The 23,160-nt window shown below is 40.2% G+C and overlaps 1 protein-coding gene across 1 annotated transcript in view; it reads left to right on the top strand.

Moving 5' to 3' along the window:
- Window positions 1–22,705, top strand: part of LOC134348766 (collagen alpha-3(VI) chain-like) — a 118,699-nt gene extending 95,994 nt beyond the window's left edge. The window contains exons 18-20 of the mRNA XM_063052569.1: window positions 10,423–11,079; window positions 12,249–12,812; window positions 21,845–22,705. Of these exons, the coding sequence (XP_062908639.1) occupies window positions 10,423–11,079; window positions 12,249–12,802 (1,211 nt within the window). The 3' untranslated portion in view covers window positions 12,803–12,812; window positions 21,845–22,705. The remainder of the gene's footprint in view (window positions 1–10,422; window positions 11,080–12,248; window positions 12,813–21,844) is intronic.
- Window positions 22,706–23,160: the final 455 nt, after the last annotated feature.

Genomic DNA, 23,160 nt, shown 5'->3' with positions numbered 1-23,160 from the left:
GGGCCTCTGAAACAGAATGTGCTAAAGCTGGGGAGGGTTCAAAGGAGGTTCATGAAAATTATTCCAGGATTGAATGGTTAGTCATATGAAGAGCATTTAATGGCTCTGTGCCTGTATTCACTAGAATTCAGAAGAATGAAAGGTACTCGTTGAAACCTACTGAATGGTAAAAGGCCTTGATAGAGAGGGTGTGCAGAGGATGTTTCCTATGGTGCGAGAGTCTATGACCTGACGATACAGCCTCAAAACAGAGGAGTGTCCTTTAGAACAGAGATGTGGAAGTATTTATTTAGCCAGAGAGTGGTGCATCTGTGGAATTCCTTGCAACAGGCAGTGGTGGAGGTCAAGTCTTTATGTATATCTAAGGCAAAGGTTGATAGATTCTTGATTAGTCAGGGCATGAAAAGATATGGGGAGAAGGCAGGAGATTGGGTCTGAGAGAAACATTGGATCAGCCATGATGAAATAGGGAACAGACTTGATGGGACTTGATGGTCTAATTCTGCTCCTGCATCTTATGGTCTTACGGTCTAAATGGGAGGAAAATGGTGTTGAGTTTAATTCTGGGGAGTGACCTCAGAATTCAACTAATATAATTCAATTAGATCAAGTTTGGAAAGAGAACAGAAAATACTAAAAATACAGACGCTCACAAAGGGAAAAGCTCATTTCAGTGATACATGGAGATCAAGCATAGATTGACTGAAAAAGGCAAATGCAGGGTTTAATCAGTAATATGGTGCTACAAATTGTGTAGAGAAGAGACAATTAATAATTAATTGAAAACACAAGCGAGGCACATGGCTTTGAAGGGAAAGGTAGACCATTAAAAGGCAAAATGTTCTGGATGGCAAGAAACATTTATCTAAATCAGAAAAAGATAGCTTATGACAAAAGAATGAAGCATAATTCAGTTACTAAACAGAAAGATTGTATGAAGTATAGAAAGGGATTAAAATGTTTATGCAGGAGGCAAAGATTAGTTGACAACATTAAACTGAAACCTATATAAGTTCCATTTCTCATAAATCCAAAAGGAATCAGAATAACTGGGCAGTGTATATGACTGTTTTTTGCTTTTATGAGATGAGGGGAATGATTGACATCATTGACAACTAACAGAGAAAATACATTACAGTAATTGCTAATAATGAACGTTGAAGACATTTGGGATGCACCCAAGAGAAGGTAAAAGTAATGAACCATTTGTTACATTTTAAAAACCTTATTGTATACAAAAGCAGTACTAGGGGAACAGGTACACATGGTCCTATACACTATTGAGAAAAGAGTGGGGGAAGCACCTGAAAATATGATTGACCATTCTAGTTAGCCCCTCCCCCACCTCTCTCACCTCTCTCTCTATCTGTTACCCCAGTCACTGCACTGCACCCTGTACTTCCCCTCCCCTTCTCACTGTTCATGTTCTACAACAGCCCATGACCCCTCTCTTCCTTAGTTTAATTAAAATCAATCAAAGCCTGGAATTGTCTAGTATGCCCTTTCCATTTAAACTGTAAAACCATCCTTAATTCAGATTTTTCCCCTTCAATACTTAATAACTAGGAATATTAATATTCATTTCCCGGATGTGTTAAAGGCATTTCTCTGTGCAATCATGTCATAATCCCACTTAGCCAATTGGCTTTATTAGTTGCATTAGGGATGTAGACATAATTCAGTCAGAGTAGGCTGCTAATTTTAGGACTAATTGTGATTTTATTCCTTATCTCTCTCTCATCTGTTCTCATTTATCTCTCTTTCTGCTTTCTTCTAATATCCTTGCTCCTACCAAACTGGTTAAGTTCTCCATGAATTACTCTCACCACAAACACTGAGTTTGATCTGATTGAACTAATTTCCTTGAAAATCAGTTCTAATGCCCCGAGAATCTGGTTTTCCCCCCCTTCCCAATGGTCATAATTGTCTGTCTCTGAGCTCTTTGGCATTGTTTTTGAAATGTTGCTGAATAATGTTTTATTCCAGAAGCAGTTGTGGGCAATCGAATTTATTTCACATTATGATGAAATTAAAAGGAATTAGCTGAAATTGGTGGATACTTTGTTTTTTTTTAAATCAAAGAGGCAAAATGGAGACTTTGTATAATAAACTATTTTTAATGATAAAACAGCTGTGCTATTGTGTTTGGGCTGAGGTAAAAATGCCAGTAAAGCATATTGGTATATGAGTGTCTGTCACAATCAGTGCAACTGGGCTATTCTGGCAAGTGTATCCAAAAACAGTACTGGCAATAAACACAAGGACCTTTCACAGTTGGACCCTGGAAACTCAGACTAAGTGTTTGGAAGTAGGTGGCACCAGTGAGCAACATGACTAAAGGTGACGTCCTTCAGAAAGTCCACGAAAGTACTGCTTTAACTTCCTCTTTCAAATATAATGACGCTACTTAGCTTTTACATGCGATTGGAACCTGTGATTTACATTTTGATGGTGTATCTTTGGGCTAGTTGAGTGATCTGGCACTTTGCTGTCTCCGAGGGAGTTCGGTGAGGTTTCGAGCGGAGTGTGCTGGCCAGAGGCCAAGAAGCCCGGAGATGGGCAGTAAGGCCATGGCTGACTCCATTTCTCTTTCTTTCTTTCTCTCTCCCTCCCTCCCTTCCTCTCCCTCTCTATCCTCCCGGAGAATGGTGCTTGAGTCTTGGGTCTTGGACAAGGTTTCATTGATGCAGTTTGTGCAATATGCTCTGAAGTTCAAGTTGTATGTATTTCTGCTTCTCATTACTCCTTTTTTATTGCTATCTTGTGTGGTTTTGATCAGGGTGAACTGCCTCTGGGGCCTGCAGCCAACAAACAACACAACACTAATTTGGACTGAACTGAGCTAAAATGAACATTCCTAGACTGTTTCAATGACTCTGTGCTTTGATGTTTTATATTCTGTGTTTTCCACTCGTTTTTTTGTCATTTGTGCAATTTGTTCTCTTTTTTTGCGTGCTGGGTGTTTGATGTTTCCTTTGAACAGGTTCCATGGTTTCTTTGTTTCATGGCTGTCTGTGGGAAAATGAATGTCAGGGTTGTATACTGCATATATACTTTGATAATAAATGTTTCCAATTTTCAAATCTTTGTATCTGCAGGGAAGAATATGCACTCTGCTATTAACACATCCTTATACTTAGAGTGATTTACCACTTGTCTTTAGTGGAAAGAACTTTATATGCTGCACATTTAAAAGATGCAGCGGTACATCTTTTAAAAGAGAAAAAGCATATGGCTGAATCAGGAAATGGGAGTTATTCTAGAGGTCACAGTAGTCATGACAGAACTTGGCATAAACAGATCCTCACTTGTTCATTGCTGGAAATCTTGGTAAATAATAGAAAGGTAAGGATGGCTTCTTTACTCACAAGTAATTAGAAAGCCATCCCGTTACACACCAAAGCATGCTTGAGCAGATAGAGCCCACAAGGTAAATAACAAGAGGAGCAACCCTGGTATTCTGGATGCAGTACCTTGGGTGCCTTTCAGATCCTTGGCATAGTTTAGGAAATACGTCTGCAAACACCATCTCCCACCACTAGTCTCACACGTTGTGGTGTGCTTTACTCTTCAGCATGTATCAACCAATATATTATTGGATTTAATATTTGCATATCCCACCAAATATTCACACACTTATCACTTCAAGCCTCACACCTACATTCTACAGGTTGCACAATCAACCAGATATTCAACGATGATTGGCATATTGCCCAAATAAATTGTGTGGCAGTCAGATACAATTCTGTCCTTAACAAGAGAAGGTGGCATATGACCAGTACCCACACCAATGAATTGGGAGGGGGGGGGTACAGTGAGCAACGGTTACATCTCGCTCCATAGCAGTTACTGGAATAGCCACAGTAAAGTCTATGGCCAACAGAGGTGCTGAAGCCACTGAAGATGGATGTAAATTCTAATCCTAATCTTTTCATTGCTATTTGCCTCTTAGCCTGTGATCTCTTCAAATTTACTGACTCCAGCTGGTGTAATCTTGCACCCCCTCATGTCTCACTTTCTTCATCCTAACCCGACCCATGTGTCTTTCTACTTTGAGGTAGCTAAGACCTCAGTGTTACAAAGTTTGTGGGAGGAACCTTTCAACAGACTTGCAGCAGGTTTGCATGGCATTGGGAGACCACTCCTTCCAGTGTCAAAGTGGTGCTGACTCACTCCTTTTCAACACTTGTGAACCCAAACGTAACACAAAATCCAAAGCATGGAGTCTCAGATTATATTTTAGCACAAACAAATTCCAGCTAACATCTGCACTAATACGTTCAAAGGAGACTTTAGTCTATCAATAATCAATCCCTTTACCTCTAGTGGAGTAAATAGTCTGATGGGATATTGCCCCTTGTGAGTGAAAATGGATCCACAGTATATGAACCTGAGGTTCTCTATCAGAATGAGAGCTTTATTGATTTTGCCACTGTCACTCCATAGGTTCTCTCTCTTTCCAGTTTCAAAGGTTTCAAAAATACATTTAATGTCAGAGAAATGCATACAATATACATCCATGAAAAACAGAGGAGTGCCCCCAAAGAATGAATGACAGTTTCAATATTAGAACCCCAAAGCCACCCCCAGCTCCCCGCTCCCACCCGTATACAGCAGCAAAGCAACGGTTCTCCCTCCCACACCAGCAAAAAAAAGCATTGGCACCCACCACCGAGCACTCAAGCGTGCAGCAATGCATCATCAAAGGCACAGACTTGCAGTACTCCAAAGACCACTCATTCACTTGGTATTCGACATACCACAGGCACTCTCTCTCCCTAATAAGGGAAAAAGAGGTATCTCCATTTCACAGCAAGAGAAAGAGGAGACAACAAACAGCTCGCTGATTCACGATGTTAAAAGTCCATTGCGTAGCTTTTTTCCAAGCTCTGTGCCTAAAGAACTCGGGTCTCTGGGCACATAGCCTGTAGCTAGCTCGCTGCTTTCGATCTTCTGTCTCCCACAACACACCTGATTCCTGCAGAGGCACCTTTGGTCCGCCCATCTCCCGAGCCACAAGATCCCGGAACTCCAAAATCATCTAGGCTGCATCCCTGGCATATCGAATAATGGCTAGCCGTGAAACCCTGACAGCGGGTCCCATTCCCACAAAGAACCAAAGTCAGCGTGTAACTCCAGGTCAGCGTCTTCAAAAAAACCCTTAAAGGGAAAAGTAGAGATATTAAAGATAGAAATAGAGCTGTTTCTGAAGATGCGAGTAAAGGAGTCACCGTTAGGTGCCATTGACTCTCCATAAAGAAAGGGTAGAATCCAAATTCAATACTTCTAGACCTGCTCAAGGTCACCTCCGAGGATGCCTACATCATCTCCACTGAAACTCCTGCTTGGTGTTGAGATTCTACGTTCTTGTCAGAGTCGCACTCATCCAGGCTGGCAGAAGGTATTCCACCAGCGTCCTGACCTGTGCTTTGTAGATGGTGGATAGGGGCATCGGAGCATGGGTCATTCACTGCAGAGTTCCTAGTCTCTGACCTGCTCTTGTAATCATCATATTAGGTGCCTTGACTCAGCTGAGTTTCTGGTTAACGATGATCTGCAGAATATTGGTATTGGGAGACTTAAGTTCAAGTTCAGATTACTGTCATTCAATTGTACGTGTATATACCCCCAAATGAAACAGTGTTCCTCCAGACCAAGGTGCAAAACACAGTACATATAACTCACACACATAACACACTAAATAATATTACCATAAATAAATTGACAAACAAAGCTGTGCATTTACAATACAAGTTTAAAAGTAAATAGTTTAACACTACTGGTGCTTTTTATGTGATGAGACCTGGGTCATGGCAGGGAGTTCAGTAGTCTTAGAGCCTAGAGGAAGATGCTGTTTTCCATCCTAACAGTTCTTGAACTAATGCTAAGGTATCTCCTGCCTCATGGTGGGGTGGGGGGGAGGTCAAAGAGACTGTAGGATGGATAGGAATGATCATTGACAATGCCAAAGGCCCTATGTATGCAGTATTCCTGATATATACTTTTAATAGGTGGAAGAGACCCCTCATCAGTACGCGCAGTCCTTTGTAGGGACTTGCGGTCAAATGTCTTGCAATCCCTATACCAAATGGTAGGGTGCTCCTGTAAAAACTAGTTAAAATTGGCCTCACTCACCTCAATCTCCTCAGGAAGTGGAGACACTGCTGTGTTTTCATGACCAAAGAGGTGATGCTGAGTGATCAGGTGTAATCGTCCGTTATGAGCAGTCTCAGAAGCTTAGTGCTCCTAACTCTCTCCACAGAGGAGCTGTGTATATGCTTTGAGGAGTGGTCAGCCTGCATCTTCCTAAAGTCTTCCTAGAGATTTTTCTGCCAACACAGACTGACTGTGCCCTTCTGTTAAGAAGTGCAAGATCCAGTTATAGAGGGAGGTGTTGAGACCCAGTAAGGACTGTTTACCACCAGTCTCTGAGGGACAATTGTATTAGAGGCCGAGCTGAAGTCAATAGAATGTATCCTGGCATATGAGGCACCATTTCCCAGGTGGAACTGGCCAGAATGGAGTGCAGAGGATATGGCATCATCAGGGGACGGATGTGACTGATAAGTGAGCTGGAGAAGGTCCAATGTTGCTTGAAGATGGGATTTAATATCATCGATAACCAGCTGCTCAAAGCTCTGCATTTTATTGAGGTGAATGCAACTGAATGGTAGTAGATGAGGCAGGTTACTGTCGCACTCTTGGGCATCAGGATGATGGTGGTCACCCTGAAGACCGAGGGATTAGTGAACTGTTCTAGAGAGATGTTGAAGATGTCTGTTAGGACCTCAGTTAACAGGACTCCAATCCCTCAGCACCCAACCAGGTATGTTATCAGGCCCCACAGCTTTACATGGGTTGACCCTGGCTTCGGTCTTCCTTAGAGCTTAATGAAAGGATTGAAGATAAATGGTCAGATACTCTTGATAGGGGTGGTCATTCTTTGCCAATTCTTGTGCCGAAGACACCGCGCCCCAGCGGCCTCAATGCCTACGGACCGGTGGCATTGACCTCCCACCTCATGAAGACCCTGGAGAGACTTGTTCTGGAGCTGCTCCGGCCTATGGTTAGGCCACACTTAGATCCCCTCCAGTTCGCCTACCAGCCCCGACTAGGAGTTGAGGAAGCCATCGTCTACCTGCTGAACCATGTCTACACCCACCTGGACAAGCCAGCGAGCACTGTGAGGGTCATGTTTTTTGACTTCTCCAGTGCATTCAACACCATCCACCCAGCTCTGCTGGGGGAGAAGCTGACAGCAATGCAGGTGGATGCTTTCCTGGTGTCATGAATTCTTGATTACCTGACTGGCAGACCACAGTACGTGTGCTTGCAACACTGTGTGTCCGACAAAGTGATCAGCAGCACTAGGGCTCCACAGGGGACTGTCTTGTCTCCCTTTCTCTTCACCATTTACACCTTGGACTTCAACTACTGCGCAGAGTCTTGTCACCTTCAGAAGGTTTCTGATGACTCTGACATAGTTGGATGCATCAGCAAGGGAGATGAGGCTGAGTACAGGGCTACGGTAGGAAACTTTGTCACATGATGTGAGCAGAATTATCCGCAGCTTAATGTGAAAAAGACTAAAGAGCTGGTGGTAGACCTGAGGAGGGCTAAGGCACCGGTGACCCCTGTTTCCATCCGGGGGTCAGTGTGGACATGGTGGAGGATTACAAATACCTGGGATACGAATTGACAATAAACTGGACTGGACAAAGAACACTGAGGCTGTCTACAAGAAGGGTCAGAGGTGTCACTATTTCTTGAGGAGACTGAGGTGCTTTAACATCTGTCAGACGATGATGAGGATATTCTATAAGTCTGTGGTGGCCAGTGCTATCATGTTTGCTGTTGTGTGCTGGGGCAGCAGGCTGAGGGTAGCAGACACCAAGAGAATCAACAAACTCATTCGTAAGGCCAGTGATGTTGTGGGGATGGAACTGGACTCTCTGATGGTGGTGTCTGAAAAGAGGATGCTGTCCAATTTGCATGCCATCTTGGACAATGTCTCCCACCCACTACATAACGGACTGGTTGGGCACAGGAGTACATTCAGCCAGAGACTCATTCCACTGAGATGCAACACTGAGCGTCATAGGAAGTCATTCCTGCCTGTGGCCATCAAACTTTACAACTCCTCCCTTGGCGGGTCAGACACCCTGAGCCAATAGGCTGGTCCTGGACTTATTTCCTGGCATAATTTACATATCACTATTTAATTATTTATGGTTTTATTACTATTTAATTATTTATGGTGCAACTGTAACGAAAACCAATTTCCCTCAGGATCAATAAAGTATGACTATGACTAAATGCAACCTGCCGTTTATCACATCTTACCTGTTTCTGGTCTTTCGGTATGCATGTGTACACTGCCTCATTTGCTGAAGACCTGAGAATGAAAATAAGCTTTTTTTTACAATCATTACTGAGCATCCCTGTGTTATGGGGAAGCAGGTTCATGGATTTGGTAAGTGGGACAAAAGACACATTACGAGTAAGAACATTAACCATTTATTTACAGACAAACAGGAAAACACTTGACCAAACAACAAAGTCAAACAAGTACTCATCTAAGGCACCCTGAGTTGCAAAATTTATGACTATAAACATTCAGTAACACTTCAAACTCAACAGGTATTTTATTAAATCTCCCCAAGTTACACAACTACAAAACGAAACATTCGACAGAAAGGTGCTTAGCTAAGTGTGCGCGTGGGCCCTCCTATATGTGCAACACACTTCCAAATGGTTCTTCAGTGCTGGTCGCAGCCTCAGCCTGAATTGAGCCCCTAGCTGCTGCATCCTTTGAATGGGCCAATCAACGACCAGAACGACGGAAGCAGCCTTCGACCGGCAAGTAAGTTAACCCTTCACATTACATCCTGCTTTTGACATAATGATACAAGTAAGTGCATTAATTCAACATACAAGTAGATTTGGGGCTAAGACAATGCCCTGAGAAATTCATTTGATTAATCTTGAATGATCACAACAATCTGCTTTTGGGGGAGGTATGAATCAGACCACTGGATTTTTATTTTCTTTATGTCCATTGACTTCAGAATGTCAGGGCACATTGATTCACACCAGTCAAATGGCTTTTATCTCACATTTGGAATTTAACCTTGGGTGCCATGGTAGCGTAGTGGATAGCCCAACATTACTACCATTCAGGCCATTGGAGATCAGAGTTCATTTCCGATGTTTGTATGTTCTCCCCGTGACCATGTGAGTTTCCTCCCACACTGTAAAGATGTACCGGTTAGAAGGTTAATTGGTCAATGTAAATTTTCCTGTGATTAGGCTAGTGTTAAATAGATGGATTGATGGACTGAAGCTTATTGGGTCTGAAGGGTCTGTTCCACACTCTAAATAAAGGAACTTGGTTGGTCAAAGTTCTGACCAAAGCTGTGATAAAGTCTGAAGCTGGGTGAAACCTGACCTGCACATTCATCATAGATTATTGATAAGTGTCGTAGAACCATAAGAGTAGTACAGCACAGAAGCAGGCTCTATTGTCTAATTCGTCTATGATAACCATGGGACCTTCCTGAGCTAGTCTCATTTGCCTGCATTTGTCTCATATCCACCTAAAGCTTTCTATTCAAAATATATTTTAAACATAGTAACATAGTAGCCTCTACAATTTCCTCTGGCAGCTTTTAAAATATATATCCAGCTCTATGTGAAAATCTTACCTCTCAAGGCCTCTTTAAATTGTTCCTGTCTCGCCTTTAATCTACGTTGTCCAGTTTTAGATTCTACTATTCCTAGGGAAAAGTGTGACCATCCAGCTTATCTATGCTCCTCATGATTTTATAAACCTCCTTAGTAACCCCTGAATCTGCTGTCAAGGAAACAGTTCCAGTATATCAAGCCCCTAGATAGTATTGTCAACAGCATTTTCCATATCTCTGCTGCTGATTGAAAGTAGACAAAGAGCAGTAATCATTTAGATTATATTTGTCCTTTTTTCTGTGGAGGACACATCTGTATAATTTTCAAAACTGTCAGTTGGATAATAATGTTTCATAGCTATGGAACAGCAGAAAGTTTGCAGATGTTTTGTACATCAGGAAAGCACATTTCCTTCTGCTAGAGTAGAAGACCACGTAGATTCACTAAGATTGCAGGCTTCCTGATAATGCTATGAACCACTTCATTGATGAAACATATTTCAAGGCTGTTGACTTAACCTTGTCTATTTATTTCAGTTTTCTTTTATTGTGGGATAGACACTTGGAAACTAACAGATAAGGGTTCTATGGCTTCTAGAGTATATTTCTGATCATGTTGAATGTGTTATGCTGTAAGCACCTTTGCATAGAGTTTATTAATGGTGAAAGTAGATTTTCCTGAATATTGTGTTCCATTTTGTATGATCTGCTGTGACTTACACTTTGTATTCTTTTTCAGTTTTGCCTGATGAAGTGAACAAGAGAGATATTGTATTCCTTATCGATGGCTCAGACAATGTTGGGAGCGCAAATTTATTTCTCGTGCATGAATTTATTAGCAGTATAATCGAGAATCTTGATATTGGAAGTGCCAAAGTAAGGGTAGGTCTGGCACAATTCAGTCACAATATCAAAACTGAGTTCTACCTTAATACATACTCAACGAAAGCAGAAATTCTGAGTCATGTCAAAGGAATCAGACTGAAAGGGGGCCCCATACTTAATACTGGTGCAGCATTGGACTTTGTTTTAAAGAACCTCTTCAGCGAACATGCAGGAAGCAGAAAAGAGCAAGGAGTTCCCCAATTTCTTGTGGTGTTCACTGGTGGTAGATCGTCAGATGCTATTAAGCCATATGCAGATGCACTCAAGCGAGCTACCATATCAACCTTTGCAGTTGGAGTCAGGAATGCCAGCCCTGCACAGCTGAATGAAATTGCTACCAATCCCAGTTTGGTCTTCAGTATAAAGGAGTTCCAAAATTTGCTAAATGTACATGAATGGGTGATGACACCATTGTCAACAATGACTTCTCCAACTTTGTCTGTCAGTGAGTCAACAACCATTAACGAAGAAGCTCTAATTCAGGAAGAAGTAGAAGTTACTGGTGCTGAAGGTACACAAATTCAGTTTTGCACTTTAATTATTACTGTATTATAAGAGCACAGTGGCATTGTGGTTAAAGTTAAAGATTTGCATCCAAGGATTTGAATCTTTATTTCAGAGATACAGTATGAGTTCAAATCCCATTACAGAAGATGGTAAATTTTCAAATAATTAGGAATACATCAAAACAATGACAAAAGTGGTAACAATGAAATTGCTGGGTTGCAGCAAAATTCCTTCAGGTTCAGTAATGTCATTCAGAGAAAGAAATACATCTTATTTATCTGATCTGGCTTATTCCTTGACTGCATTGAGTCAACTAATGTGGATGTATAACACAGTTTGTAAATTAGTTCAGGTAATAATTTCATATATTAATTAAACAAATTGTTGCATTACGTTGTTAATTTCTTCTGAAGTTAGTTGGTAAATTAGTTCAGAAAATTACTCCATATATTAACTAACTAAATTATTGCATTGTTTAAAAGTATCGTACATTATGCATGGACCAGATTGAATATAGTTGCTAATCACTAAGCCAGAAAACATTCTCTTCCATTTTGTATCATTGGGTCTTAGAAGTTCTTGTGATAGTTTTAGAGGAAGTGCCTTGGTTGCCAGTGTGAAATGTGCTCAACGCATCAGATGCCAGTGGTGGTCACTTGATACATTCTGTTCCATTGACATCAAATAGTATGAATGGCAGTTGATAGCTTCACTTGCAGTGAGTCATAAGGGCCAAGCATGAATTGCTCCAGATTCATTACTCTCTGAGCTCACTTCTGTCAGTCTCTTTCTAGCTAAACAGTTTTGAGTCTGTCAGGGGATATCTTATATTTTAAGATCCTAGATGATATCACTAATATTGGCCAACTCCAAAGAAATAATTTTATGAACTAAGAAAGCAATATTAAAAATGTACTTTTGAACTTTTCTCACTCACTTCCATAATATGCAGCTTGCAATGAAATGCTGTAGAGGTACATCCAGGGATGAACATGCTCACTAGACATTCAGGAACTGCTATAACAGCCAGATTTTGGAGGAGAATTCATAAGTAAAGCAGGCTGGATAACAATGGGTAATGCTGAAATTTTCTTTGTAACATTGTGACTTGGTTTGGACTTTCTGTTAAATTTATGTATGATCATCTGGTATATTTATGTTTACATCCTGCAGCTATGAGGCAAGATATTGTCTTCCTAATTGATGGCACCATTGAAATGGGCAAAGCATTTCCTCTCATCCGTCAATTTCTTATTAAAGTAATTCAGGATCTTGACATTGGACCTGACAAAGACCAAGTTGCCGTGGTACAGTACAGTTCTGATGGAAAAACTGAATTTGCATTCAATACGTATTCAAGCAAGGATGAAGTTTTGGCTGCAACAACACAGATTCGACGTAAAGCAGGAAGAGTCCTCAACACTGGTGCTGCACTAGAGTATGTCTCAAGAAATATCTTTACCACATCTGCTGGCAGCAGGCAAGATGCTAAGCAGATTCTGGTACTTATTACTGCCGGGAGGTCCATGGATGATATTAACCCAGCAGTAGACAGAATAAAGCAAGCTCATATTGTCCCCATTGCAATCGGAGCTAAGAATGTAGATCCAACAGAGCTACGGCGGATTGCAAATTCCCCTGATTTTCTCATCATATTAAAAACCTTTCACACCATACCAACTTTCAAGCAGCGGTTGATATCAATGCTGAAATCAGTTTCAGTTTAACCATTTCAAGGTAAGGATTTTTAACAAGGTGTAACCATTAATTAGGAGAACAAAGATTTCCTAAATCAAGTTGAACGTTAGGTGCAGGCTTACTAAAAAGACACAATGATACATGGTGAATATCAGAGGGAAGGCTAACACATAGCACAGAAGAAGAAAATTCAATAATATGAAAGTTGGCAATAGGATATTTTTAGTTTAAACAATAACCTTCAGTTGTAACCTAGGCCAGGGTCTGTGGACAAAAGCACTGATAAAATTAGAATAAGGAGCAAAGCTAATGCAAAAATAAAACTTTGCTGAATAATTGGATAAAGATGGGAATGCTTCTGCCAGAACAGGAATCTAAAGCTAAACAAAGGTTTGGATAGAGATGGGTCTTAGTTACATCATACAGGAAGGTCAGGGAAGAGATCAGGTTTGAGAAAAATAGCATCAAAATAAGACCTCAGTGCTACATTTCACAAACAAGAGAACATCTGCAGATGCTGGAATTCCAAGCAAAGCACACAAAATGATACATTTTGCACTTTTATTCTAGCAATTCAAAGGATTCCACGATAGTTTTTTTCAGTTATTATCATTCAATGTGTGATGAAAGTGACACAATTTATAACCTGCCACTGTCAGTGGTTGCCACTTTATATAGATTAGATTATATCAAACCCAATAATGGTTGTCCAGTTGACTGTTTCATTTTAATAAATATACATAACTGGGTGATATGTGCCCTCTTGACCACTTACATTCAAAACAAAGTTTGCACTTAGTGGTGTAAGACGAAAACCATTTATGGCTGGTGCTTAAGACGTCAAGAATCAGCAAAATGCCGAGAGTCTCTACCACAGAGTAACTGAACTGCTTAGGAGGTTAGTTCAATGTTGTTCAACATGTTTTTTTTAAATTATTTATGAAGTGTTGGTATGGCTGCAAGTAGATCATTCATTGTGTTCTCTCAAGTGGCCTTAAAGGCGATTGCAAACTACATTAAAAAGCTCCCGTTCATGTATTAAAGGTCCATTCACAGGCTTTTTTGATCAGTAACTTGAGTATTTTGACCCTGCACAGCTGAGTGAAGAGGGATTAAATCCCAAGTTAGGAAGGTCTATGACTTGGAAGGATGATTATTCCGTTTTTGCTCTTCTGTGCGGAAATGGTGGCTTTCCATTGTATCCATTGATGACAAGAAACTTGTGCAGAATTTTTCCAGTAGAAAAACTGTTCCACTCTCTCGACCTCAGAAGTCTAGGTCCAGTGGTATGAGTAGTTGTCACAACTGGGGTTTTCCTCGGTTGCAGTGGATGACCATGATTTCTCTGCTTCATCAGGTGCCTTGCTCTCTATGGAGCATTGCAGATCCCCCTTCTTGTCTGTTGGATCTCACTGCAGATTATTCTTTCTTCCCTTCTTAAATTAAGGAACAACATTGGCTACTGTCCAGTCTTCAGGGATCTCAGCTGTAGCTAGAGAGAATACAAAGACCTCAGGTCAAAGCTCCAGCAATCATCTTCCTTGCCTCTCTCAATAACCTGAAATAGATTCCATCAGATCCTGGGAATTTATCCACTTCAATAGTCTTTAACAGACTCAATAACATCTCCATCTTGATCTCAAAATGCCCTAGCATATTAGAATACCCCACACTGGTCTTACTATTTATCCTCCGAGTCCTTTCCCTTGTCCAGTACTTTGCCGGCTTTAAAGGATCCATAATGGGAGCTAACTTTGTCATGCTTGGTTGTAAATATTTTTGTGTTCCAACTGAAGGATGACATTGGAGCTGTACTTAGTCTCACAGTCATGAGTATAAGGTGAGTAGAGCAGGGGGATAAGCACACAGCCTTATGGTGCACCTGTGCTGATGGTGAATGTCATTTACGTAGGCTTTAGTTAAGTGTTTGACAAAGTCCATCATGACAAGCTGATCAGGAAGATTACCATGCATGGTTTTCATAGTGAATTGGTAGCCTTGATTCAGAATTGGCCTGCCAATAGAAAATAGAGGTGGAAATAATGTATAATTCTGGATGTGGTCAGTGACCAGTGAGGTTTTACAGGGATCAGTGCTGGGACCTTTATTTGTAATAAATTTAAGTGATTTCAACAAAAATATAGATAGGCTGGTTGGTAAGATCGTTGGTTAATGACATAAAAATGACATAAAAACAGGAAAGAAGTTCATATATCCGTGGATGGAAAAAGGGCAGATAGAGTTTAATCTGGGAAAGTGTGAGGTGTTGCATTTTGGGAGATGAAATCTAAGGGGAAAGTATACAGATAATGACAGGACCCTTAATAGCAATGATGTACCGAGGGATCTTGTGGTCCAAGTCTATACCTCCCTGACAATGGCAATGCAAATAGATACAGTGCTAAAGAAGGCATAACACATGGTTGCCTTTATTACCATGGGCATAGAATACAGGAGTCAGTTCCACAGGACGATTCAGAAAAAGCAGCAGCAGCAGCAGCTGATTTTCTTGATGATCCTTCAGTCTTCACGATGGCTGTGCAACTTGCCATAACTTGCTATAAACGAGCAAACCCACAAAGTGTTGTTTTATCTGATCTGTCATGCTGATTAGCATGTTAAGATTGCCATCTCATCTCTCTGGAGGCAATAGCCGGCATGCTGAGGTTATTGCAGAACTGATGAGACCTGCAAGATGACCCCTACAGTACTTTTTAAACTCTGCCTGCTTCCAATTCCACAGACTGACACAAATTAAAATTCTTCCTTTATGACATAAAGCTGGTATTTGTACCTTGAGTGATTTCTGATTCATTTGTTATCATGGCTGGAGTCACCGACGCATTATCTTTAAGGAAAAAAATACCAAAGCTTCAACGGATATGGTAATCACCAGAGAACATGCAGCCCACTTATTATGGCTCCTTGTAGACCTGTCAAAGGGAAAACTGAGTCATAAGAAATTCCTTTTTTTTTCTAAATCTGGAAATTAGGAAAGAGAAATGCAGTTCACCAGCAATAAATCCTTGGTTTTATGTAATGCTGCACATGTATTGAACACAAGAGCTTTTGTGAAATTCAGTATTGAAAATAATTATTATATTAATTGCCAATATTCCTGTTCTAAATCTCTTTAAACCAAGTATTAAATACCTTTATTTACTAGTTTAATAAGGGAGCAGTTCTTTCCTAACTTACAATCAAACTTGCCTAAATTTTTCCCCATGAATATGACTCACCAGAAATAATTTCATTTTTTGCTGTTTTTGAACAACTTGAATCTTTAATAATTTTGATCACCTTATTAAAATACGTAACAATCTCAGGACTGTGTTAAAATAGAACAGTGTAGGGGCTTGCTAGTTCTATCTAGTGGACCCCTCTTGTGCTACCCAAAAACAATTCTTCAATGGGCTTAATTATGTAATGTGAAAAATTCCGTCCATTAGGATGTACGAGCAGATTAAGTAGTACTTTGCCAGACTGCAATGATATCCTAGACAAATATGCATGCTGTCCCTTAATACGATTAAAGGAAATATAGTCTACTTTAGTTTGGAACAATCATATATGGAACATAGAACAGTACAGCACAGAAACAAGCTCTTTGGCACATGCTTTTGCTGATAATGATGCCAAATTAAACTAGTCCCATCTTCCCGCACTGTCTTAATGCCTTCTAAACATTGCTTTCATATCTGTTTCCATCACTTCCCCTGTCCGACAATCTAGGCACCGACTATTCTCTGCCTCAAAAAAAACTTGCCTCTCTTTCAGCTTAACCCTATCCCCGCTAGCATTTGACATCTAACCTATCAGTGCCTCTCACAATTTTATACACTTCTTCGGGTCACTCCTCAGCCTCCAAGGGCCTAGAGATAACAATCCAAGTTTCTACAACCTCTCCTTATAGCAAAAACTCTCTAATTCAGGTAACATCCTGCACTCTTGTGCACCCTCTCCAAGGCCGCCACATCCTTCCTATAAAATGTAACCAGACTGCACACAATACTCCAAAAATGTGGCCGAGCCACAGCTTTAAACAGCTGCATCGCAGCTTGACAAACCTTGAGATGAATGAAGAAAAGTATATTCTTTGCCTTCTATGCCACCCTATACAACTATGTCGCCATTTTCAGGAAGCTATGGACTTGTATCCCAAGATACCTCATCACATCAATGTTCTCAAGGGTCCTGCTATTTACTGTACACTTTACACATGACCTTCCAAAGTGCAACACCTCACACTTGCCCAGATTAAACTCTGTCTGCCACTTTTCCTCACGTATTTTCAGCTGATTTCTACTCTGCTTTATCTTTCGACAGACTCTCTCACTGTCTACAACTCAGCAAATTATTTCTGTCAAATGTCTATGCATACATCATCCTGGCCTCTTCAGTAATCTTTATCACCTCCTTAAAATAAAATTCAACCAAATTTGCAAGACAAGGGCATGTTGACAATTCCTCATCAGTCCATGCTTTTCCAGATGAGAGTAAATCCTATCCTTGAAAATCTTCTCTAATTGTTTTCTTTAGCAACTATTGGTGTTTTCATCTTTCTGAATAGAATATTTGATCTTGAGAGCTGGTCCTTGACAAAAATGGAGAAGGGAAGCATGGTAGTATGTTCACTGAATACTCATCAACATTTTCAATTGTCTGGCAGGGTTCTCGTTTACTTGTGTGTGAAGGGGGAATCAATATCAATCATTTTTTAGCATTTGGTTTTTTTTTGATGACGATTTGATATTGTTTTGTCCTTGCATGTGGAACCTCTTCATAGGAGGATCAGAAAAGGCTCTTACAACCCTTCTTAATGCAATAAAAGATAGTAGATGTGGATGTAGAGATAAGCAGAGAAAGGGTGAGTGCAGACAAGGGCTCAGAAGATTTGTGTGGAAGTAGGACATATCAAACAGATCAGTCTCATCAACAGCTGAAGAACTATTAACTACTTTGCTCTTTGTAGGGGTTTTATCCTATTGAAATGACTATCTTTCTTTTAAACGCTTATCCATGGCTATTCAGAATTGGAATGAGTTCAAAAGGCGTCTCCTTTTTCTTAAAAGGGCCTCAAGCAGTCTGAAGAGATTTATTTCTTTAAGAATTTGATTATGCTTAAATCATGATGCATTGCCAAGTTTAAAGAAAAGAAGCTATAAAATGAACCAGAACCTGAGCCAAGGTAACCGATGAGTTTAAAATTCATATAGAGAAAGTGTATAAATTCAGCTAATACCTCTGACAAGATCTGAAACAAAGGAGGTTCACATAAACATTTAGGAAGATGAAAAGCTTGTTTGGTCAGTTAACATTCCCTAACTGACCCTGTAAACATATCTCACAGTCCCTTCCCTCTCTGGAATTATACTTAACTGTCTCCATCCTGCAATTTATTCATTCTCCCATTTTATCTCCTTTGGTCAAATTCAGTTCCTCCACTGAGGTGAAATAATTTCTGGTTGACAAGGTGGCAATAGTAATAGTAGTAGATGATTGATAATAGTAACAGTAATGGTAATAGATGATTGGCTACAAAATGCCAGTATGAGCTTTATGGGCCAAATGGCTTTCATAATGTTGTATCATCTTAATCCTTATACAGAATTTCAAGAGTAGAATTTTAGCCAACTTACTTTAAGGTACTGTACATTGAAACTAGCTAGTGAGGAATACTTAAGATCCTGGACAGGCATTAGAATTTGAAACTGCTGATGAAGAGACTGATGTTCAAATCTCTCTATGGTAACAGGGGAATTTAGTTTCAAGTAATTAAACAAATTTAGAATTAAATGAACCATTAATCACTCTGATAGTAACCATGAACCTACTAGATTGTTATCAAAAATCTTTCTGCCTCACTAATATCCCTCATGGAAGGAAATTAGCTGTCCTTAGCCAATTCTGGGACAATTAGGGCAATGCAATAAAATGTCAGCATTGGGAACGATATTTTCATCCTGTGAGTAGGTGTAAAATAACGTCAGATGAATGTTAGCAAAATGTTCATCATTGATCAGGGAAAAGAAGGAAGCATGCATCAGGTACAGTCAACTGGGAATCCCTGAAGTAGTATAGGAGATGCAGGAGTACACTTAAGAAGAACATCAAAAGGATCAAAGCAAGATAGCTTTCAGACACAAGATAAAGAAGAATGCAAAGAGATTTTATATTGAGAAAAAGGAAGAGAATAGGCCCTTCAAATATGAAAGTGACTTCTATGTGTTGAACCACAGGAGATGGGTGAGATCCTCAATGAATAACACTTCCCTATTTTTATCATGGAGAAAGACATAAAGACACTTGAACTTGAGGTAGTTGATGGGGACAATCTGCATTGCAGCAGAGGGGGTGCAGGCCATTTAGAACACATAAAGGTAGATAGATCTCAGGGGACTAATCAAATATATCCAAGCACACTGGGGAAATCGAGAGAAGGGAATTGTGGGAGCCCTAGCTTAGATATTTGCATCATCATTAGCCATGGGTGAAATTCCAGTGGACTGCAGCATGACTAGTATTTTGCCCTGATTTAAGGAGGACTACAGAGAAAAATACTGGGAACAATAGACCATATGAGCAGGATTAAGCCATTCTGTCCATCAAGTCTACTCTCCCATTCCATCATGGCTGATTTAGTTTCCGTCTCACCCCCATCCTCCTGCCTTCTCCTCGTAGTCTTTGATGCCCTGATTAATTAAGAACCTATCAACCTCCAGCTTAAATATACCGATGACTTAGCCTCCACAGCCACCTAAGGCAATGAATTCCATAGATTCATCACCGTCTGGCTAAAGAAATGTTCTTTCATCTCTGTTCTAAATGGATGTGCCTGTATGCTGAGGCTGTACCCGCTGGTTGTAGACTGCCCCACTAGTCGGCCTATCTGTGATAGAATTCTGAGGGATAATACATTTGGAAAGAAACAGTTTGATTAGGGGTAGTCAGCATGTCTTTGTGAACGGGAGATCATGCCTCATGAACTTGATTTAGTTTTGTGAAGAGGTAATCAAGATGGTCGGTGAGAAAAGGGCAATACTCATAGTTTATATGGACTTTAGTAAGGCCCTTGATAAAGTTCCGCAGGGTAGGCTGCTGTAAGAAGTTAAATCACATGGGATCTAGGTAGAGCTAAAGGGTGATAGTGAAAGTTTGCAGAGGGAGTTGGCCGAAGGATCGCAAACTGAGATTGAATCGTATAAGTATGACGTGTTACACATCGGGAAGATAAACAAGGGTAGGGCTTTCACAGAGAACAGCACGGCCTGAGGTGTATTGTAGAACAGAGGGACCTGTAGTACAAGTATTTGGTTCACTGAAAGGTGTGTTGGCATGTTGGCATTCACCACTTAGGGTATCAAGTATATGGTATGTTGCAGATGTACGAAATATTGTGGAGGCTACGTATGGAGTAGTGTGTTCAGTTTTGTTCACCCTACTATAGGAAAGATGTAATTATGTTGGAAATAGAGCAGAAAAAATTTGTGAGGGTGCTGCATTGACTTAAGGCACTGAGTTATTGAGAGAGGTTTGGCAGATTAGGATTTTATTTATTAGAGCACATGAGAACGAGAAGTTATTTAATAGAAGTGTATAAAATCATGTGTACATAGATGGGGTGGATGCCCTCTATTTCTTAATTACCCTACACAGAGGAAGGCATAGGTTTAAGGTGAGAGGGGGAGAGATTTAAATGGAGGAGCAACTTTTTCACTTCATGGTAGTCAATACCTATGGAATGAACTGCCAGAAGGAATGGTTAAGGCAAGTACTTTCAGAATGCCTAAAATACTTGGATTGGAAAGGTTTAGGGGGATACAGGCCAATTGCAGGCAAATGGGATTAGCTTTGATGGGTATATTGACTGGCATGAACTTGAACTTGAAAGGGCCTGTTTCCATTCTGTATTACTCTCTCATAGTTAAAGCTTTTGCTTAATAATCTTGTGATTATTTTTGATGGCACTTACACCACAAGGTTAGGTGATATCTGCTGGTGTGAAACTTAAATGCTCAGGTCAATGTAAGGTTAGTGTCTCTTTCATCTCCAAATTGATGGGCTGGTCTCGTTCTGCTCCTGCTTCTTTCTGGAGTGGTCAACAGCCTGACCAATCTGCAGTTAAGCTACAATTTCTGAGTTGCAAGTTTAAAGAGATACCAATGAAAAATATCATTGTTCTCTGAATAGCATAATTATTCATCCTAATAAGTACAATAAAAGGCAATTCTAACAATATTCAGCAAATCAGGTAGTGTCTGTTGAGAGACAAACAGTGTAAGTGCTGATTAATGGTCTTGTCTCAGAATTTCTTGTGCCGACTGGCCTTAAAAATGAATAAATCGTGCTTTGCATAGAAGATTGCCATACATAGGAGCCTTTAGTTTTGATAGAAGGATAACGACTGACACAATAACTCTTTTTCTCCACCAAGATGCTGCCTAGCTTGCTGAGTATTTCCAGCATTTTCTGATTTTCTTTTAATCTAAAAATTGTAAAACCACAGTATTTTGCTTCTGGTAAATGGTATGTTATTTATTTTGCTCTTAATATTTTCCTTTTCTTGTGTGGTGTGTAGGGCAATGAGATTTAGGAAAAAAGGCATACAGCATGCAGGGAGGGCAAAGTTTTGTTTCTTTCTCTGGTAGTAGAAAATGGAAGTTTTCATGTGAGTTTGTTACAACTTAATCACGATTGTTCAAAGCAGACGCTGGAAGTCATGAGCAAAATGTACAGACACAGAAACACACAGACAGACAGACAGACAGACAGACACACACACACACACACACACACACATACACACACACAATGCTGGAGGAACACAGCAGGTCAGGCAGCATCTATGGAGGGGAATAAGCAGTCAACATTACAGGCCAAGACCTGAGTTCTGATGAAGGGCCTTAGCCAAAATGGTGGCTGTTTATTCCCTTCCATAGATGCTGCCTGATCTGCTGAGCTCCTCCAAAATTTTGTAAGTGTTGAACTTAGTGCACGTCAATTTGATTTATAGCAATCTTGATTTTTTATGAAGATCACACACACAATGTTTATTCTTTTGTTACCCACAGATCATCTCACTGAATTACAGAGAGTCCTGCTTCTGAATTATACTACACCATTCAGGCTGCGTTCCCTACATTACGCTGCAGAAACAATTAAAAAAGAATTGCTTGAATGAACCACTTCATGATGAGAAGAAAATGAAAGTCAGCTATCTTTGGAAGCCACAATTTTAACAACAATCTCCTGTTTATTATTGTGATCTCAGAATTAAATTGCATCTGTACATCTGTCTTTATAAAGTTACTTGCAATGTTTAGTCAACAAAATTACTGGGTAAACGGAACATTGGTACAGTGTAAGGAACTAGGTGATGCACAATTACCAGTTCATTCTGAAATAAAAGCAAAATGCTGCAAAGATACAGCAGGTCAGGGGGCATCAACAGAGAAAGAAACAGGGTTAACAGTCAGCAGGTCAGATAGTGACTCTGGACTGAAATGTTAACTCTTTCCACAATTGCAGCCTGAACTGCTGAGCAGTTACAGCTTGTATTTCAGTTTACTGGCAACAGATTTTCTATTTTCAGTGATATTATTTGGCAAAGGATTAAAAATAAATTGGGACATAATTGCACTCTAAGCAATGGAGGATTTTCAGTTCTGTTCCGTATTTTATTTGGATCATGATACTCACTACCGTATATACCAAAGCTGCTTCTCATCATGTTCGGTAATTTCAAATCCAATTTCTCTTTGCTGCTACCTGCTCGATAAATGATCAGAATTGCTTTTTCTTCCAATGACCTCTCTCTGGCCATTGTGCTGGTTTCAATTCTATTGAATTGGAAAGCGGCACCCTCTCAACTTATCTGGGTTTATATCCTCAATACATTGTCATAGACTTGTAAAGTAACAAATAAATTTTAATTTTAAAACACAATGGTTCATTGTCTTATTAGCTGCAGTCTCTTTACAATCTAAATAAAGAGATGCTCATACTTTAGGGATTCTGACAGGGAAAAGAGAAGCTGAGTATAAAAGTGTGAAACCCCAGTATTTAAATAATAGATAAACAAGTCCCAGAAATCAGGCAGTGTTATAACGGGTTTCTTTGGTCTGACATAACAACGTTAAATAACCCCACAGACTGATGGGCTATTGGACTAATGCAAAACTTAACTCACACAAGTGCAACGGACATACACGGTGAATGGGAGGGCCCTGGGGAATGTTAAACAGAGGGACCTTGATGTACAAGGTACTTGATTCACTGAATGTGGGAACAAGGGCAGACATAGTGGTGAGGAAGGCTTATGGCACACTGGGCAGAGTTCAGATGTTACAGCTGATGAAGATATTGGTTAGACCACACCTGTAATATT

Source organism: Mobula hypostoma, chromosome 6, assembly GCF_963921235.1.
Source record: "Mobula hypostoma chromosome 6, sMobHyp1.1, whole genome shotgun sequence".
Classification (NCBI taxonomy): domain Eukaryota; kingdom Metazoa; phylum Chordata; class Chondrichthyes; order Myliobatiformes; family Myliobatidae; genus Mobula; species Mobula hypostoma.
The sequence above is the reverse complement of the archived record's forward strand: the minus strand, read 5'-3'. Positions and strand labels throughout refer to the sequence as shown.